Source organism: Mustela lutreola, chromosome X, assembly GCF_030435805.1.
Source record: "Mustela lutreola isolate mMusLut2 chromosome X, mMusLut2.pri, whole genome shotgun sequence".
NCBI lineage: Eukaryota > Metazoa > Chordata > Mammalia > Carnivora > Mustelidae > Mustela > Mustela lutreola.
In genome coordinates this window covers 117,974,185-117,989,346 of record NC_081308.1, presented here as the reverse complement: position 1 = coordinate 117,989,346, position 15,162 = coordinate 117,974,185, and the positions used below count along the sequence as shown (strand labels likewise).

Genomic DNA, 15,162 nt, shown 5'->3' with positions numbered 1-15,162 from the left:
TACAAAGTAAAGTTAGGGTTATCTATGTGTGACAAATGGCACTGTCAGGCCCTCTTCCTTAATATATATGTATCTTCAGAACGTGCATGTAGTAGGTTGTATCTGCCTGGCTGTTTCTTTTTTTTTCTTTTAAGATTTTTATTTATTTATTTGACAGAGATCACAAGCAGGCAGAGAGGCAGGCAGAGAGAGAGAGAAGCAGGCTCCCTGCTGAGCAGAGAGCCCGATGCGGGGCTCGATCCCAGGATTCTGGGATCATGACCTGAGCTGAAGGCAGGGGCCTTCACCCACTGAGCTACCCAGGCGCCCCTGTCTGGATGTTTCAAAGGGTGAGATTTCTTTCTGTCTTTGCAGTCTCTTAGTAGCTCACCTGTGATGCACATCACTTTCTGGTTTAATGCTTATTCAATAATAAAAGTTTTCTCTTTCTCTACTATCATTATGGGGATGATTTCTGGGTTTGGAGACTATTTCATTTTTTTTTTAAATTGTATTTCTCCAGCTTAAGCAAAATAATGAGCCCTCCCCAAGATGTCCATGTCCTAATCTTTGGGACCTGTGAATTTTTACCTGACGTTGGCAAAAGGGATTTTGCAGATGGGATTAAGAGAGATGGGGAAGTGATCCCTGATTGTCCAGGTGGTTCCAGTCTAACCACATGAGCTCTTAAAAATGGAAGGGGGGGCAGAAGAGTGGGGCAGAGCTGTGATATGAGGATGCAACCTGCTGTTGCTAGTTTTGAAGATGGAGAAAGGGAGTGGAAAGCTGGGACGAGCAGGTGTCTTAGTCTATTCAGGCTGCTGTAATAAATACCCCAGATTGGGTAGTTTCTAAACAACTTCTTACAGTTCTGGATGCTGGAAGGTTCAAGATTAAGATGCCAGCATGGTTGGGTGAGGTCCTTCCTCCTGGTTCAGAGCCAGTGCTTACTTTTTCTTTTTTTAGATTTTATTTATTTATAGAGAGAGTGCACAAGCAGGAGAAATGGGAGGTAGAGGGAGAAGCAGACTCCTTGCCAAGCACAGAGCCCAATGTGGGGCTCAATCCCAGGACCCCGGCATCATGACTTGACCCCAAGGCAGATGCTTAACCCACTGAGTCACCCAGGTTTCTGCCCACTGCCTTTTTTTTTTTTTTTTTTTAAGATCTTAAGTGCTTTCACACTATGTCCTCACTTGGTGAAAAGGATTGGAGAGCTCTCTGAGGCCTATTTTCTTTTTTAAGATTTTATTTATTTATTTGACAGAGATCACAAGTAGGCAGAGAGACAGACAGAGAGAGAGGGGGAAGCAGGCTCCCTGCTGAGCAGAGAGCCCGACTCGGGGCTCAGTCCCAGGACCCTGAGATCATGACCTGAGCCGAGGGCAGAGGCTTAACCCACTGAGCCACCCAGGTGCCCCTATTTTTATATTTCTAAGTAATCTCTGTACCCAACATGGGGCTTGAATTTACAAGCCCAAGATAAGATTCGCATGCTCCACCTCCTGAGCCAGCCAGGTGCTCCTCCCTGGGGGGGGGGTGTCTCTTTTATAAGACACTTACTCCATTTATGAGGGCTCCACCCTCGTGACCTCCTCACTATCCCAAGGCCCCGCCTCCTACAACCATCCTATCTGAGAGTGAGGATTTCAGTAGGCAAACTTTGGGGAGGGGCCAGGCACAGACACTCAGACTGTAGCAGCAGATGGCCTCCAATGGCTAAAAAAGACAAATGGATTCTCCCCAGACTTGTCTCTAGAAAGGAGCATAGCTCTTCTGACACCTTGATTTTAGCCCTGTGAGATCTATGTTGGACTTCTGACCTGTAGAACTAGAAGTTAGCAAGTCTGTACAATTGTAGCTGTTTTGGTCCCACCCATGCCTGGGTAGCTCAGTTGTTAAGCATCCGCCTTTGGCTCAGGTCATGATCCTGGGGTCCTGGGATCAAGTCCCGCATTGGGCTCCTTGCTCAGTGGGGAGCCTGCTTCTCTCTCTCCCACTCCCCCTGCTTGTGTTCCCTCTCTTGCTGTGCCTCCTCTCTCTGGCAAATAGATAAATAAAATCTTTAAAAAAATAGATTTTAGTTAAAGAGAGAACATGAGAGAGAGCATGAATGGGGGGAGGGATAGAGAGAAAGGAGAAGCAGACTCCCCGCTGAGCAGGGAGCCTGATGCAGGACTTCATCCCAGGTCCCTGGGACCATGACGTAAGCCAAAGGCAGATGCTTAACTGACTGAGCCACCTAGGCTCCCCTATTTATTTAAAGAGTTTATTTATTTATTTATTTGAGAGAGAGAGAGAGAGCATGAGCAGGGGGATCTGCAGAGGGAAAGGGACAAGCAGACATCCCCCTGAGCAGGGAACCTGATGTGGGGACCTCAGGATCATGACCTGAGCAAAAGGCAGACGCTTTACCAACTGAGCCACCCAGGTGCCCCCGATTGTGATTTTGTTATCATCAACATGTATCTTCTGAACTTGTCAATATTTCCCTAAGATAAATTTCTTTGAGGAAAGACTTTAAACATATAAAAGGGAAAGATTGGCATATTTAATTATCTACAAAATTTTAAACTTCTGTATAGTAGCTATTAAGAAATATACAAAAGACAAACACTAGCTAGGAAAGAATTTAAAACATATATACCAAAAGGTTAATATCCTGAAACTCTAAGGAGCCCTTATCACAACAATGAACTATATTAGGTCTCATTTGTTGCATGATATGGAACAATAATTAAAAGTAAACTAAGCCAACTTCTGCTTCTACCCATGAAAGATTATGTGATTCGGATTTTTTCTCCTAATAGAAACAACTAGAAAACTGGACAAAGTATATAAACCAACTCTTTTTCCAGACACTGAGACAACAAGCAGTGCAGGACATTGAGCCCCAAGAGGAGGGAGACATGATGAAGAACCCTACAGTCACTCAGATTTTTTTTTGCCTCAAAACAAAGTACTATGACCGTAAGGAAGGGCAACTTGATTGGATGCTGCTTTGAAAAAAAGTCTCTAAAAGACATTTTTAGGGACAATTAGATAAATCTTATTATAGACTGAATATTAGATGGCATTAGTGAATTATTGTTAATTTTCTTAGTTGTGATATAAATCTTTGGTTATGTTGAAAAGGTTCTTAATTTTAGGAGAGGCATATTGAAGTATTTAGAGTTAAGTAATAAGAATAGTTTATTCATAATTTTTTAAAGTAATCTCTATACCCAACATGGGGCTTGAACTCAATGACTGAGATTGAGAGTCAGATGTTCTACTGACTGAACCAACCGGGTGCCCCATTTTATTTTTAAAAATATAGCCACCGGGGGCACCTGGGTGGCTCAGTGGGTTAAAGCCTCTGCCTTCAACTCAGGTCATGATCCTGGGGTCCTGGGATTGAGCCCCACATCAGGCTTTCTGCTCAGCAGGGAGCCTGCTTTCCCCCCTCTCTCTGCCTGCCTCTCTGGCTACTTGTGATCTCTCTCTCTGTCAAACCTGGGTGGCTCGGGGGGTTGGGACCTCTGCCTTCTGCTCAGGTCATGGTCCCGGTGTTCTGGGATCGAGCCCTGCATCGGGCTCTGGCTCAGCTGGGAGCCTGCTTCCCCACCTCTCTCTCCCTGCCTGCCTCTCTGCCTACTTGTGATCTCTGTCTGTCAAATAAATAAAATCTTTAAAAAATATATAGCCACTGTACCTATGTAGGCAAGTGAAATATAGCAGAATGTTACTAATTATTAAATCTGGATGATGAGTATGAAGGAGACATCATACTATTCTTTCAATTTTTCAATATGTTATAAATTTTTCTTAGTAAACTGTGTGTATTTGGAGGACTGTTGTTTTATTCTCCCCCTCTTCCTTTTTCCTGATGGCTTGGAATGAAGACTTGATGGCTGGAGCTCAAGCAGCCTTTTTCTTTTCAACTCACAACTGCCTTTTAAAAAATAACAGCTTTACAGAGACATAATTCAGGTAGTATAGATTCACCTACTTAAAGTGTATCATTCAATGGCTTCCAGTATATTCAGAATTGTGCAACCATCACCAAATCATTTTTAGGACATTTTCTTCACCTCCTCCCAAAAGAAATCCCCATGGCCATTAGCAGTCACTTCCAGTTTCCCTTCAACCCCCACCCCAGTCCTAGGCAACTGCTGTTCTACTTTCTGTTTGTATGGATTTGCCTATTCTGAACATTTCATGTAAGTGGAATCATATAATGTACAATCTTTTTTTTTAAAGATTTTATTTATTTATTTGACAGAGAGAGATTACAAGTAGACAGAGAGGCAGGCAGAGAGAGAGCTAGGGAAGCAGGCTCCCTGCTGAGCAGAGAGCCCGATGCGGGACTCGATCCCAGGACCCTGAGATCATGACCTGAGCTGAAGGCAGCGGCTCAACCCACTGAGCCACCCAGGTTCCCCAATGTACAATCTTTTGTGTCTCGTTTCTTCTGGTCAATATGTTTTCAGTGTTTATCCATGATGTGGCCTCTATCAGCACTTCATTCATTTTTATGACCAAGTAATATTTGATTGTACCACTTTATTTATCCATTCATCAGATGATGAACATTGGATTGTTTGAACTCTTTGGAGGTTATGACTAATACTGCTATGAATATTTGTGTACAAGTTTTTATGTGGACATGTATTTTTATTTCTCTTGGAGAGGAATTGCTGGACCATACTGTGACTATGTTAACATTCTGAGGCACTGCAAAACTTTTTTTATAGCAGCTGCACTATTTGACATTCCCACCAACAATGTAGGAGAGTTCCAATTTCTCCACGTAACAGCACTAGTTCTTATCTTTTTTATTTTTTTTTTTAGTTAAAAAAATTTTTTTTAGTAATTTTTAAACCCAATGTGGGACTCAAACTTCTGACCCTGAGATGAAAAATCACATGTTCTTGGTGCACCTGGTCGGGCAACTGACTCTCGGTTTCAGCTCAGGTGGATGGAGAGATGGAGGCCCCTGTTGGGCTCCATGCTCAGTGCGGAATCTGCTTCAGATTCTCCAACCCTCCCTCTCTGCTTCAGCCCCCACTATGCTCTCTCTCTCTTTAAAAAAAAAAAAATGGCATGCTCTTCTGACTCGGTCTCTTTGATTATGTCCATCCTAATGGGTGTAAAGTGGAATCTCATTGTGGTTTTGATTTGCATTTCCCTGACCACTAATGATGCTGAGGATCTTTCCCCGAGTTTATTAGCTATTTGTATATCTTCTTTGGAGAAATGTCTATTCAGATAATTTGCCCATTTTTAGTTATTTTTACTTTTATTATTGAATTATAAGAGTTCTTTATATATTCCGGATACTAGTCCCTAATTAGAGATATGACTTGCAAATACTCTCTCTCATTTTGGGGTCATCTTTTCACTGTCTTGATGGTGTCCTTTGAAGCACAAAATTTTTAATTTTGATGAAGACCAATTTATCTGTTCTTTTGTTGTTGCTTGTGGCTGTGGACTGATATCTAAGAATAATAAGAAACCATTATTGGCTAGTCCAAGTTCACATTAGTCATTTTGAAACATGAGGTGGGAAGCTAAAGATGGTTAAGTAGCAGGAGAGTAGAGTCCTGGGTTTCTTTCTTTCTTTCTTTTTTTTTTTTTTTTTAATATTTTATTATTTATTTAACAGACAGAGATCACAGGTAGGCAGAGAGGCAGGCAGAGAGAGAGGAGGAAGCAGGCTACCCGCTGAGCAGAGAGCCTGATGTGGGGCTCGATCCCAGGACCCTGGGATCATGACCTGAGCCAAAGGCAGAGGTTTTAACCCACTGAGCCACCCAGGCGCCCCTCTTTTTTTTTTTTTTTTTTTATTTATTTGAGAGAGAGAGCTCAAGTGAGTCCACAAGTAGGCAGAATGGCAGGCAGAGGGAGAGGGAGAAGCAGGCTCTCGCTGAGCCGGGAGCCTGATGTGGGGCTCGATCCCAAGAACCCTGGGATCATGACCTGAGCCGAAGGCAGATGCTTAGGACTGAACCCCCCAGGCGCCCCAAGTCCTGGGTTTCTAATGACTATGAAGCTGCATGCTAGTCTTGGACTGCCCGATTCTGGATTTATTTTTACATGAGAGTGAAATAAAATATCTTATTTTTGAAAATCAAGAACTTCTATTTCCTGAAACACACCACATTTTACACCATGATGAAAAACAAGAGTACAAGAGGATAGTCACAAACATATTGGTTTAGTTTCCCTAATGTATTACAGACTTCTACAGATCAATAACAAAAAGACAAACAACCAGTGGAAAAGTGGGCAATGAAAATGAGCAAGTATTTCCCAGAAGAGAAAATATGTATGGCCAATTGACATATGAAAAAATGCTTTAGGGGCAGCTGGGTGGCTCAGTCGGTTAAGCATCAGGCTCTTGATTTCTGCTCAGGTCATGATCTCAGGGTTGTGTGACTGAGCCCTGGTTGGGATCTGTGCTGTACGTGGAGCCTGCTGAAGATTCTCTCTTTCCGGAGTGTCTGGGTGGCTCAGTGGGTCAAAGCCTCTGTCTTCGGCTCAGGTCATGATCCCGGGGTCCTGGGATCAATCCCTGCATCGGGCTCTCTGCTCAGTGGGGAGCCTGCTTCCTCCTCTCTCTCTCTCTGCCTGCCTCTCTGCCTACTTGTGATATCTGTCTGTCAAATAAATAAAATCTTAAAAAAAAAAAGATTCTCTCTTTCCCTCTTCTCCTCCCCTGCCCACTCTCTTTCCCCCTCTAAAAAAGAATTTTTAGGGGCGCCTGGGTGGCTCAGTGGGTTAGGCCGCTGCCTTCGGCTCAGGTCATGATCTCAGGTTCCTGGGATCGAGTCCCGCGTCGGGCTCTCTGCTCAGCGGGGGGCCTGCTTCCCTTCCTCTCTATCTGACTGCCTCTGTCTACTTGTGTTCTCTGTCTGTCAAATAAATAAATAAAATCTTTAAAAAAAAAATAAAAATAAAAAATAAAAAAGAATTTTTAAAAAAATGCTTTAACCTTATTAGTAATCATAGAAAAGTAAATTCTACACCTATGAAAATTTAAAAAAAGTTAGAAGTCTGAAAGGTGTATGAGCTATGATGTGGAGCAATGGGAGATTAGAGCCTGATTGTAGGAAAGTAAAATTCTATAATCAGTTTAGAAAACAGTACTTTGAAGATCCCTACAAGGTTAAGGGCTACTTGTCATGGGAGAAACTGAACAAGCCAGCTAGAAAGATGGTAGGTTGTGGTTAGAAAATGTAATGTTTGAATTCATGATTGAGGAAGCAGAGAGATTTGTGTGATGACAAAAAGTACAAGCTGTGACCTGGCAAGTGGTTGGCTAAAGCGGAGGAGTGTTCACTGAAGATAACAAGGCGGGTCAGTCTGGGTCCAATCAAGACAGAGAAACCACAGAGGGATTTGAGCAGGAAAAGTTTAACATAATTGTCAGCAGTGACAGGGGACTGCAGTAATGAGGGATTGTCTAGTGAGAAGTAAAGAGAACTTTAAAAAGAGTATAGAAGCAGATACAGTGTGAAATAATACATACTAGTCACTCCCCTAGAGCTGTGAGAGCCTCCCCTCTCCACCGGTAGCCGAGATCCACGCCTAATTATAGAAGTTGTCATTGGGCTGAGTCAGTGGAACTTGCTGGACATCCGCCCTCTAGGACTTGCTGAAAATGTGCCCTGGGAGGGTGCTTGTTTCCCATTCACAGGGGAGGTGTCTCACCAGAGATACTTTGGTACAGAACGACCCCCCCAAAAGGTGGTGGCAGGGGAAGCTAGCTGCTACCCGCTGTGCCCTGGTGGAAGCCAGTGCCGCGGAAGGGGAGCACCAAGAAAGCCCGGAGCTTGGCGGGAGCCTGTGGAGTGAGCACACAGGAAGCAGGAAGTAAAACCCCTTCTTCCTGCAATGTCTCTACCACCTGCTACCGATAAAACTTCATATCGTGCCAGCTGGCAAAGTAAAAATGATTTAAAGTCCCACGTCCATGTTCACAGAGCGGGCCAAAAGAGGGGCCGGAGGTAATCCATCAGTCACAAATAGGGAAGTCAAGGAACTGAGTGGCCATGACCCAGATGGTGGCAGAAATTGGGGCACGTGGGGGGCTCAGTCAGTTAAGCCTTCGGCTCAGGTCAAGATCCCAGAGTCCTGGATGGAGCCCCACATCGTGCTCGCTGCTCAGTGGGGAGTCTGCTTCTCCCTCTGCCCCTCCCGCTGTTCATGCTCTCCCTCTCAAATAAATAAAATCTTAATAAAAAAAAGAAATTGGGGTAGAGTGGAAGATTATAAACCAACTTGTTTCTCCAAGTGTGACCTTGGTCTGTGTCAGGTTCCTTTGCCCCATAGTGAGGTAGGGGACAGGGGACTAGTACTCCCAACTCTTCATTCTTTTCTCCGCCTGCCCTCACAAGAGGTGACTATTTTTGGGCACTGTTGTTTGTAAATCATGGGTTTAGGTGATGGAGAGCCTTTGAGGGTTTTTGAGCACGAGTATTACGTGATCAAAGAGTTGTTTCTGGAAAATGAACTGGAGTGTGTTCTGCCAGAGAGTCCATTAGGATGAGAGGATGCAGGTTGGAAAGCCAGGGAGCGAGGAGGCTGGCTCAGTGGCCCAGGGTGCACACTCCTGAGGCTTGGGGGTCTGAGGGAGAAACCTTTGCTCTTTTTACTCGCGCTGTCCTGTGAAGCCTGTTGCTTCCTGTGACTAGCCTGTGACCACCAGTCTTCCAGCGGTTGCCCCTGTGCCCCCAGTTCATCAGCTCCTCTGTGTCAGCACTTGCTTCCCTAACCAGCCTCGGTTCCAGCCTCGGTTCCAGCCTCGGTTCCAGCGCTAGTCATTCAGCCCCGTGTTTGCTACAGTCCTGGGATCCCTTGCTCTCCTGACATTTACTCTCCATACCGACCCGTAGCTTCAGGTCCTCATACTAATAGAACTGCCTTGAGGAGGTGGCCTTGCTTTCTTGGTTTTTCTTTAGTACTTAATTTGCTGTAGCCATTGTCTAAAATGAGGCAAATTTTCACCCGGGCAACCTCCGTGGGCTCAAGCCTGTTTTGGGCTAGGCCGGATTCCCAAAATCACTTAGGCTTTATTCTTGATCAGAAGATATAAGCGATACCTCAATAATTCTCTCAGATTTGTTTGTCTGTGCAGTTTTTTTTTTAAAAGATTTTATTTATTTATTTGACAGACGGAAATCACAACTAGGCAGAGAGGCAGGCAGACAGAGAGGAGGAGAAAGCAGGCTCCCTGCTGAGCAGAGAACCCGAAGCGCAGCTCGATCCCAGGACCCTGGGATCATGACCTGAGCCGAAGGCAGAAGCTTTAACCCACCAAGCCACCCAGGCGCCCCTGTCTATGCAGTTTTGATGAGCAGTTGGGAAAATGTGTCCAAAGGACGTAGAAAAATGTGTTCAAGTAGGTCTGAGTGGGGAATTTAATCGACCCACGAATGGAATTTGTATTTCTCTCTATGACATAGCTTTGACTATGGTCAAAAGTCAAGTAAAACTTTTGATTGTCTATACTTATTTTGCTTCTGAGTATAATTACATCAAACCAAACATTGGAGGTCAAATCCTTGTTAGAGCACTACTGATCGACCAGACAATGTGAATGAATGTCAAATGGTGATGTTGGTGATACAGAAGAAACCGGAGAAAGGGAAGTACCATACTGTATGCATTCAATTATATAGGATTCTAGAAAATGCAGACTAATCTACAGGGAGTGAAAGCAGATTGGAAGGGAAGGGAGGTGAAAAAGAGTTTGAAAGGGCACAAGGACATTTTTTGGGGACGATGGAAAGTTTTACCTGGATTGTATGTGAGATTGTATCACAGCTGTATACATATGTCAAAATTCATTAAGTTGGGCATCTTAAATATGTGCACTTTATTATATGTCAATTATCTCTCAATAAAAGTAAAAATCATGGGGTGCCTGGGTGGCTCAGTGGGTTAAAGCCTCTGCCTTCGGCTCCGGTCATGATCTCAGGGTCCTGGGATCGAGCCCTGCATCGGGCTCTCTGCTCAGCAGGGAGCCTGCTTCCCTTCCTCTCTCTCTCTGTCTGCCTCTCTGTCTACTTGTGAGCTCTGTCTGTCAAATAAGTAAGTAAAATCTTTTTAAAAAAAGTAAAAATCATTACTAAGGAAAGAAGTTTTGTTTTAAGTCCTAGGAGTTCATTCATTCATTCATGCATTTGTTCAGTGTTTTTTTTTTTTTTTTTTTTTTTTAAAGATTTTATTTATTTATTTGACAGAGAGAAATTACAAGTACACTGAGAGGCAGGCAGAGAGAGAGAGAAGGAAGCAGGCTCCCTGCTGAGCAGAGAGCCCGATGCGGGACTCGATCCCAGGACCCTGAGATCATGACCTGAGCCGAAGGCAGCGGCTCAACCCACTGAGCCACCCAGGCGCCCCTGTTCAGTGTTTTTTTTTTTAAGATTTTATTTATTTATTTAACAGAGATCACAAATAGAGAAGCAGGCAGAGAGAGAGAGGGAAGCAGGCTTCCTGCTGAGCAGGGGGCCTGGTGCGGGGCTCTATCCCAGGACCTGGGCTGAAGGCAGAGACTTTAACCCACTGAGCCACCCAGGTGCCTTGTTCAGTGTTTTTTGTCTTTTTTTTTTTTTTTTTAAGATTTTATTTATTTATTTGACAGAGAGAAATCACAAGTAGATGGAGAGGCAGGCAGAGAGAGAGAGGGAAGCAGGATCCCTGCTGAGCAGAGAGCCCGATGCGGGACTCGATCCCAGGATCCTGAGATCATGACCTGAGCCGAAGGCAGCGGCTTAACCCACTGAGCCACCCAGGCGCCCATTGTTCAGTGTTTTTAAAAAAGATTTTATTTATTTATTTGAGAGAGCAAGAGAGAGACCACGGACTGGGAGAGGGGGTGGGAGGGAGAGGGGAGGGGAGGGTCGGGGAGAGGGGAGGGGCAGAAGGAGAGGGAGAAGCAGACTCCTCGCTGAGCAGGGACCCTGACCCTGGGCTCCATTACCAGGACCCCAGAAAGATGACCCAAGCCAAAGGCAAACACTCAACTGACTGAGCCACCCGGGTGTCCCTCATTCAGCATTTTAAAACATCTACTGTGTACTTGGAGCTGCTGGGAACAGTGTTAATTAAACAAGATGGACAAGCCCTCTGCTCTAGGGAGGTTACATTCTGGTAGAGGAGACATACCAACAAGTAATAGTAGTGAAGTGTGATAAATGTTAGGCACAGGGCAAGAAGGGGAAGCTTTGAAAACATTTAGCAGGATCATCTAAGCTGATTATTTGGTAGTAGATGTTTAAAGCTGTGTTGAGAAGGCTTCGGAAGCTTAGCCGGATCCCCCGCGTGAGGAGGGGCAGTGACCGATGGGGAGGACCATGCCTTTGCCAGTTTAAGGCCATGCCATTCCCCATGGTCTTCTCATACCTTTCCCAACAGTATGTCTCTTTCAACTGGTTGTGAAAATGTTTGAGGATAATAAGATCTCTTGTTTTAGACGAGGATTGGTTTTTTTCAGAGCAGCATTTTCAATGCAAAGTGTTTCTTGTCGGGGAAGCATCAACTTTCCAGACTGTAGTATAGACAGAGGACAATCACTCTTTTGTTCTCAAAAGTTCTGTTTTTAAGTGTTTTGTACCCGCTCATGGGACTGTGTCTGCCCCTTTGCTAGGGGTACCACAGCTGGAGTGTGTAGTGGAACCAGGTCCAGAAAAAGAATTGCTAAAGAATGCAAGTAAACAGGATGTCAGATGTTATCCTTAGCCTGTTTCCCTAAACATAGCTTTTTTGGCTGCAAAGTAAAATACCATTCTTCTAGCTTCTGCTTCCACGCTGGGATGGCTGACGGCAGGCACGGTCTTCATTCGCTGGTTACGTTATCACCGTGCAATTCAAGGTGTTCTACAAGGAATGATCCTGAGACACCATCTCTGTGAGACAGGATGTGGACATCCGGCCACTTCTTGGAAGAATTTTCTCGGCCTACCTTCCCCATGAGGCTCAGATCTGTCTGACCTAAGAGCCAGTTGGCATCTTCCTCCTGACAGAAGCCAGATTTTCACTGGGGCTAGACTATTTATTGACAGTGTTTTCCCAGACCGACCCGTGAGTGTCTCATTTCCAAGGTCCCCTCTGTTTTCCAAGAGCACTTGCTTCCTTCTCTCTCCTCCCTCCCCAGCCTCCTCCTCATTTCCTTCCTTTACAGCTTCTTGCACGGTTGGGTTTTTTTTTTTTGGGGGGGGGGATGGTGTTTGTGTGTGTTTCTTCTTCTTCTTCTTTTTAAAAAAAAAAAAAAAAACCCTAATGAATTTGTTTTGCAGGTTTGGACAAAAAACCCAGCATTATCCAAGGATTTTTCTTCCTTCTATGTCTGCATCTTTTAAGCGCTCTCTCTGTGGCTTTAAGATCCCGGCATTCAAGTGGGTTCCACGGTTATCTAAGAAAAGTTGTCAAGAGGCTTTGCTCTGCAAGCCCCAGAAGAGAACTTATAAAAACGGAAGGCAGTAGCAGATGCAAGTACGGATGTGGCTTAGTCGTTGCAGCCGCCCCACGGAGCTGTGCAGAGCATACCGTCCTCAGCGATGAACCCAGAAGAGCGAATCGTGACATGGCTTATCTCCTTGGGAGTTTTAGATTCCCCCAAAAAGACCATCTGTGATCCGGAGGAGTTCTTGAAGTCCTCGCTGAAGAATGGGGTAGTGCTGTGCAAATTGATCAACAGACTTAGGCCTGGCTCTCTAGAAAAGGTAAGGGAGATGGGCAGTCTCTTTGCCATTGCTTACCACCAGAGAGCAGTAATAATGTAACCCTTGAGACGCTCTGTTGCCTGGGGCCTCCGGACTCTCCCACTTGAATCTCTTCCTGGGAATTTGGCATTCTCTCTTGTTTCTGTAGTCCAGAAAACACAGAAAATGAAAGGTTATCCTCTAGCAGTTGGCCCCCAAATATAGCAAAACCGTGATGCACCGTTGGTGCCAGGGGACAAGGAGAAAATACCCATATCATTTGCTCTGTCATAGAGAGACATGTTCTACCTCCCCGTGTACCAAGGGCATATTTTGAACTTGAGGTATATATGAATCTTTGTAATAAGGGGATGATTTATGACAGATATTGATGGTGTTTATTGACAATTTGGCTCAAATCAATGTCGATTTTCTTCTCAAAGAAAGAAAATAGCCTTTGAAACAGAGGCAACCAGGAGAAATAATCCCAAGTGTCAGAAAGGTTTGTTTAAACAACAGAAAGCAGATACATGTGTTGAATGCAACATGTGTTCAAAGTGAAATTAACCTCAGTCTCTTTTCAAAAGCCTAAAGTTTTATTGTTGGAAAGCTACTAGGTCGTGAGGATGGGCAATTTCTAATGTAAGCACTTTAAGTTTAAAGGTCAGATCCCACAGCTAATGTCTGCAGGTTAACAGGGGATGTGACTGTGAGCATAACATGAGTTCTTTTGCCTTCTTGAACCGGTTTGTGTTTTTATTGAGCAAATTGATTTCCTCGTAAGTTTCCTTAAACTTGAAAAAAAACAGCATACAGAACTGTAACCAAATGTAGCAAACAGGAGAACAGGATTTTAATGTCCCTCATGGGGAGGAGGGAGCCAGGTAATAGATTAAAAGCAAGAACCAAACTCAGAAAACAGTCTGGATCCAATTCGCTACCCCCACACCTCAGCAGAAGGCAAAGAAAAGGTTTGTCAGTAGAGATAGAGGGTTTGGGACTGGAAGTTTGGTGACATTTGAAACAGACCGACCGTTTAGACTTACATCACTTCCTCCAGTGGTTGTTTCTCTTCCTGGATTGATAGCAATGTGGCCCTCTGTCTTAAAAAGCCTACTTATCTAGTTATCAGAACCTGAGGGCTAGGGTGTGCTTGGCATGGGACCACAGTGTCTGAGTGACATGTGACTCTGTTTCTCTAGTACTGCTTGGAGCCCCAGACCGAAGCTGACTGCCTCAACAACATTGGTGACTTCCTGAAAGGATGTGCGACCCTTCAGGTGGAGGTAAGCCCTGGGTTGATTTTGACCATCAAACATGGGTAGCATATTGTGGAAACCATGGTTAAGACTGGTGGTCTCCAGAGGTGGCGTGCTAGTTTGTCTAGCACTGAAAACCAGTGCCAAACTCAAACCAAACCAAACCAAATCAAAACTCAGAATAGGATATCTTTGAATACAGCATCCGAGCCCTGAAAGCAGGCTTCCGGTGACAGAAGTTATGTGTGGAGCTTCTCCGCTGGGGGAACTGGCTGCTCTGCAAGGGAGCTGGGTGGGGGGCGCGTCACTGTAATGCCTCTGTACTGGGGAAAGAGGAAAGTATATTGTCCCTTTTCCCCATTAACCCTTTAGAATAGAAGCCTTGAAAAGCCCAGAGAACCTGGCCCTGTGGTAGAAATTGTGTATTAAATTACATTGCCTTGTTTTATAGTATATGGATCTGTACAGTACATATGGGGGTCTTGCTGGAAAGGAGGTGATACTTTTGTCTGAGTGTCAAAGTACTTCTCTGCTCCTCTGTGTGTGTATCACATCTTTATTTGCAGAAGCAAAAACCATGGAAACAATATCAGTATCTAGCAATAGGGGAATAGTCAAATAAATTCTAGTACATTCAAATAATGCTGAAGTCTTACACATTCATTTAGAAAAGATGGTAGGTGGGGCGCCTGGGTGGCTCAGTGGGTTAAGCCGCTGCCTTCGGCTCAGGTCATGATCTCAGGATCCTGGGATCGAGTCCCGCATCGGGCTCTCTGCTCAGGAGGGAGCCTGCTTCCTTCTCTCTCTCTCTGCCTGCCTCTCAGTGTACTTGTGGTTTCTCTCTGTCAAATAAATAAATAAAATCTTAAAAAAAAAAAAAAAAGAAAGAAAAGATGGTAGGTTTTTTAACTTGAAGTCTAGTTGACATATATTATGTTAGTTTCATATGTACGACAGTGATTGGACAATTCTATACATCACACAATGCTCACCACGCTGAATGTAGCTACCATATGTCACCACATAATATTATTTTTTTAAAGATTTATTTATTTAGCGGGGGATGGACAGAGGGAGAGACAGAATCTTGAAGTAGACTCCCTGCTGAGCACAGAGCCTGGTGGGCAGGTGGGGTGGAGGGAACTTGGCTTTGGGCTTGACATGGGGCTCGATGCCAGGGTCCTGAGATAATGACCTGAGCTGGAATCAAGAATTGGCCGCCTAACTGACTGAGC

General features: G+C 44.5%; 1 protein-coding gene across 2 annotated transcripts in view; it reads left to right on the top strand.

The window, feature by feature from the left end:
• Positions 1 to 12,164: 12,164 nt before the first annotated feature.
• ARHGEF6 (Rac/Cdc42 guanine nucleotide exchange factor 6) overlaps positions 12,165 to 15,162 on the top strand; it is a 100,226-nt gene continuing 97,228 nt past the window's right edge. Inside the window, exons 1-2 of one of the 2 annotated variants that reach the window (XM_059158687.1) lie at positions 12,165 to 12,689; positions 13,871 to 13,954. In XM_059158687.1, the coding sequence (XP_059014670.1) occupies positions 12,525 to 12,689; positions 13,871 to 13,954 (249 nt within the window). In that variant the 5' untranslated portion in view covers positions 12,165 to 12,524. The remainder of the gene's footprint in view (positions 12,690 to 13,870; positions 13,955 to 15,162) is intronic. The other variant, XM_059158686.1, reaches the window with a different exon arrangement.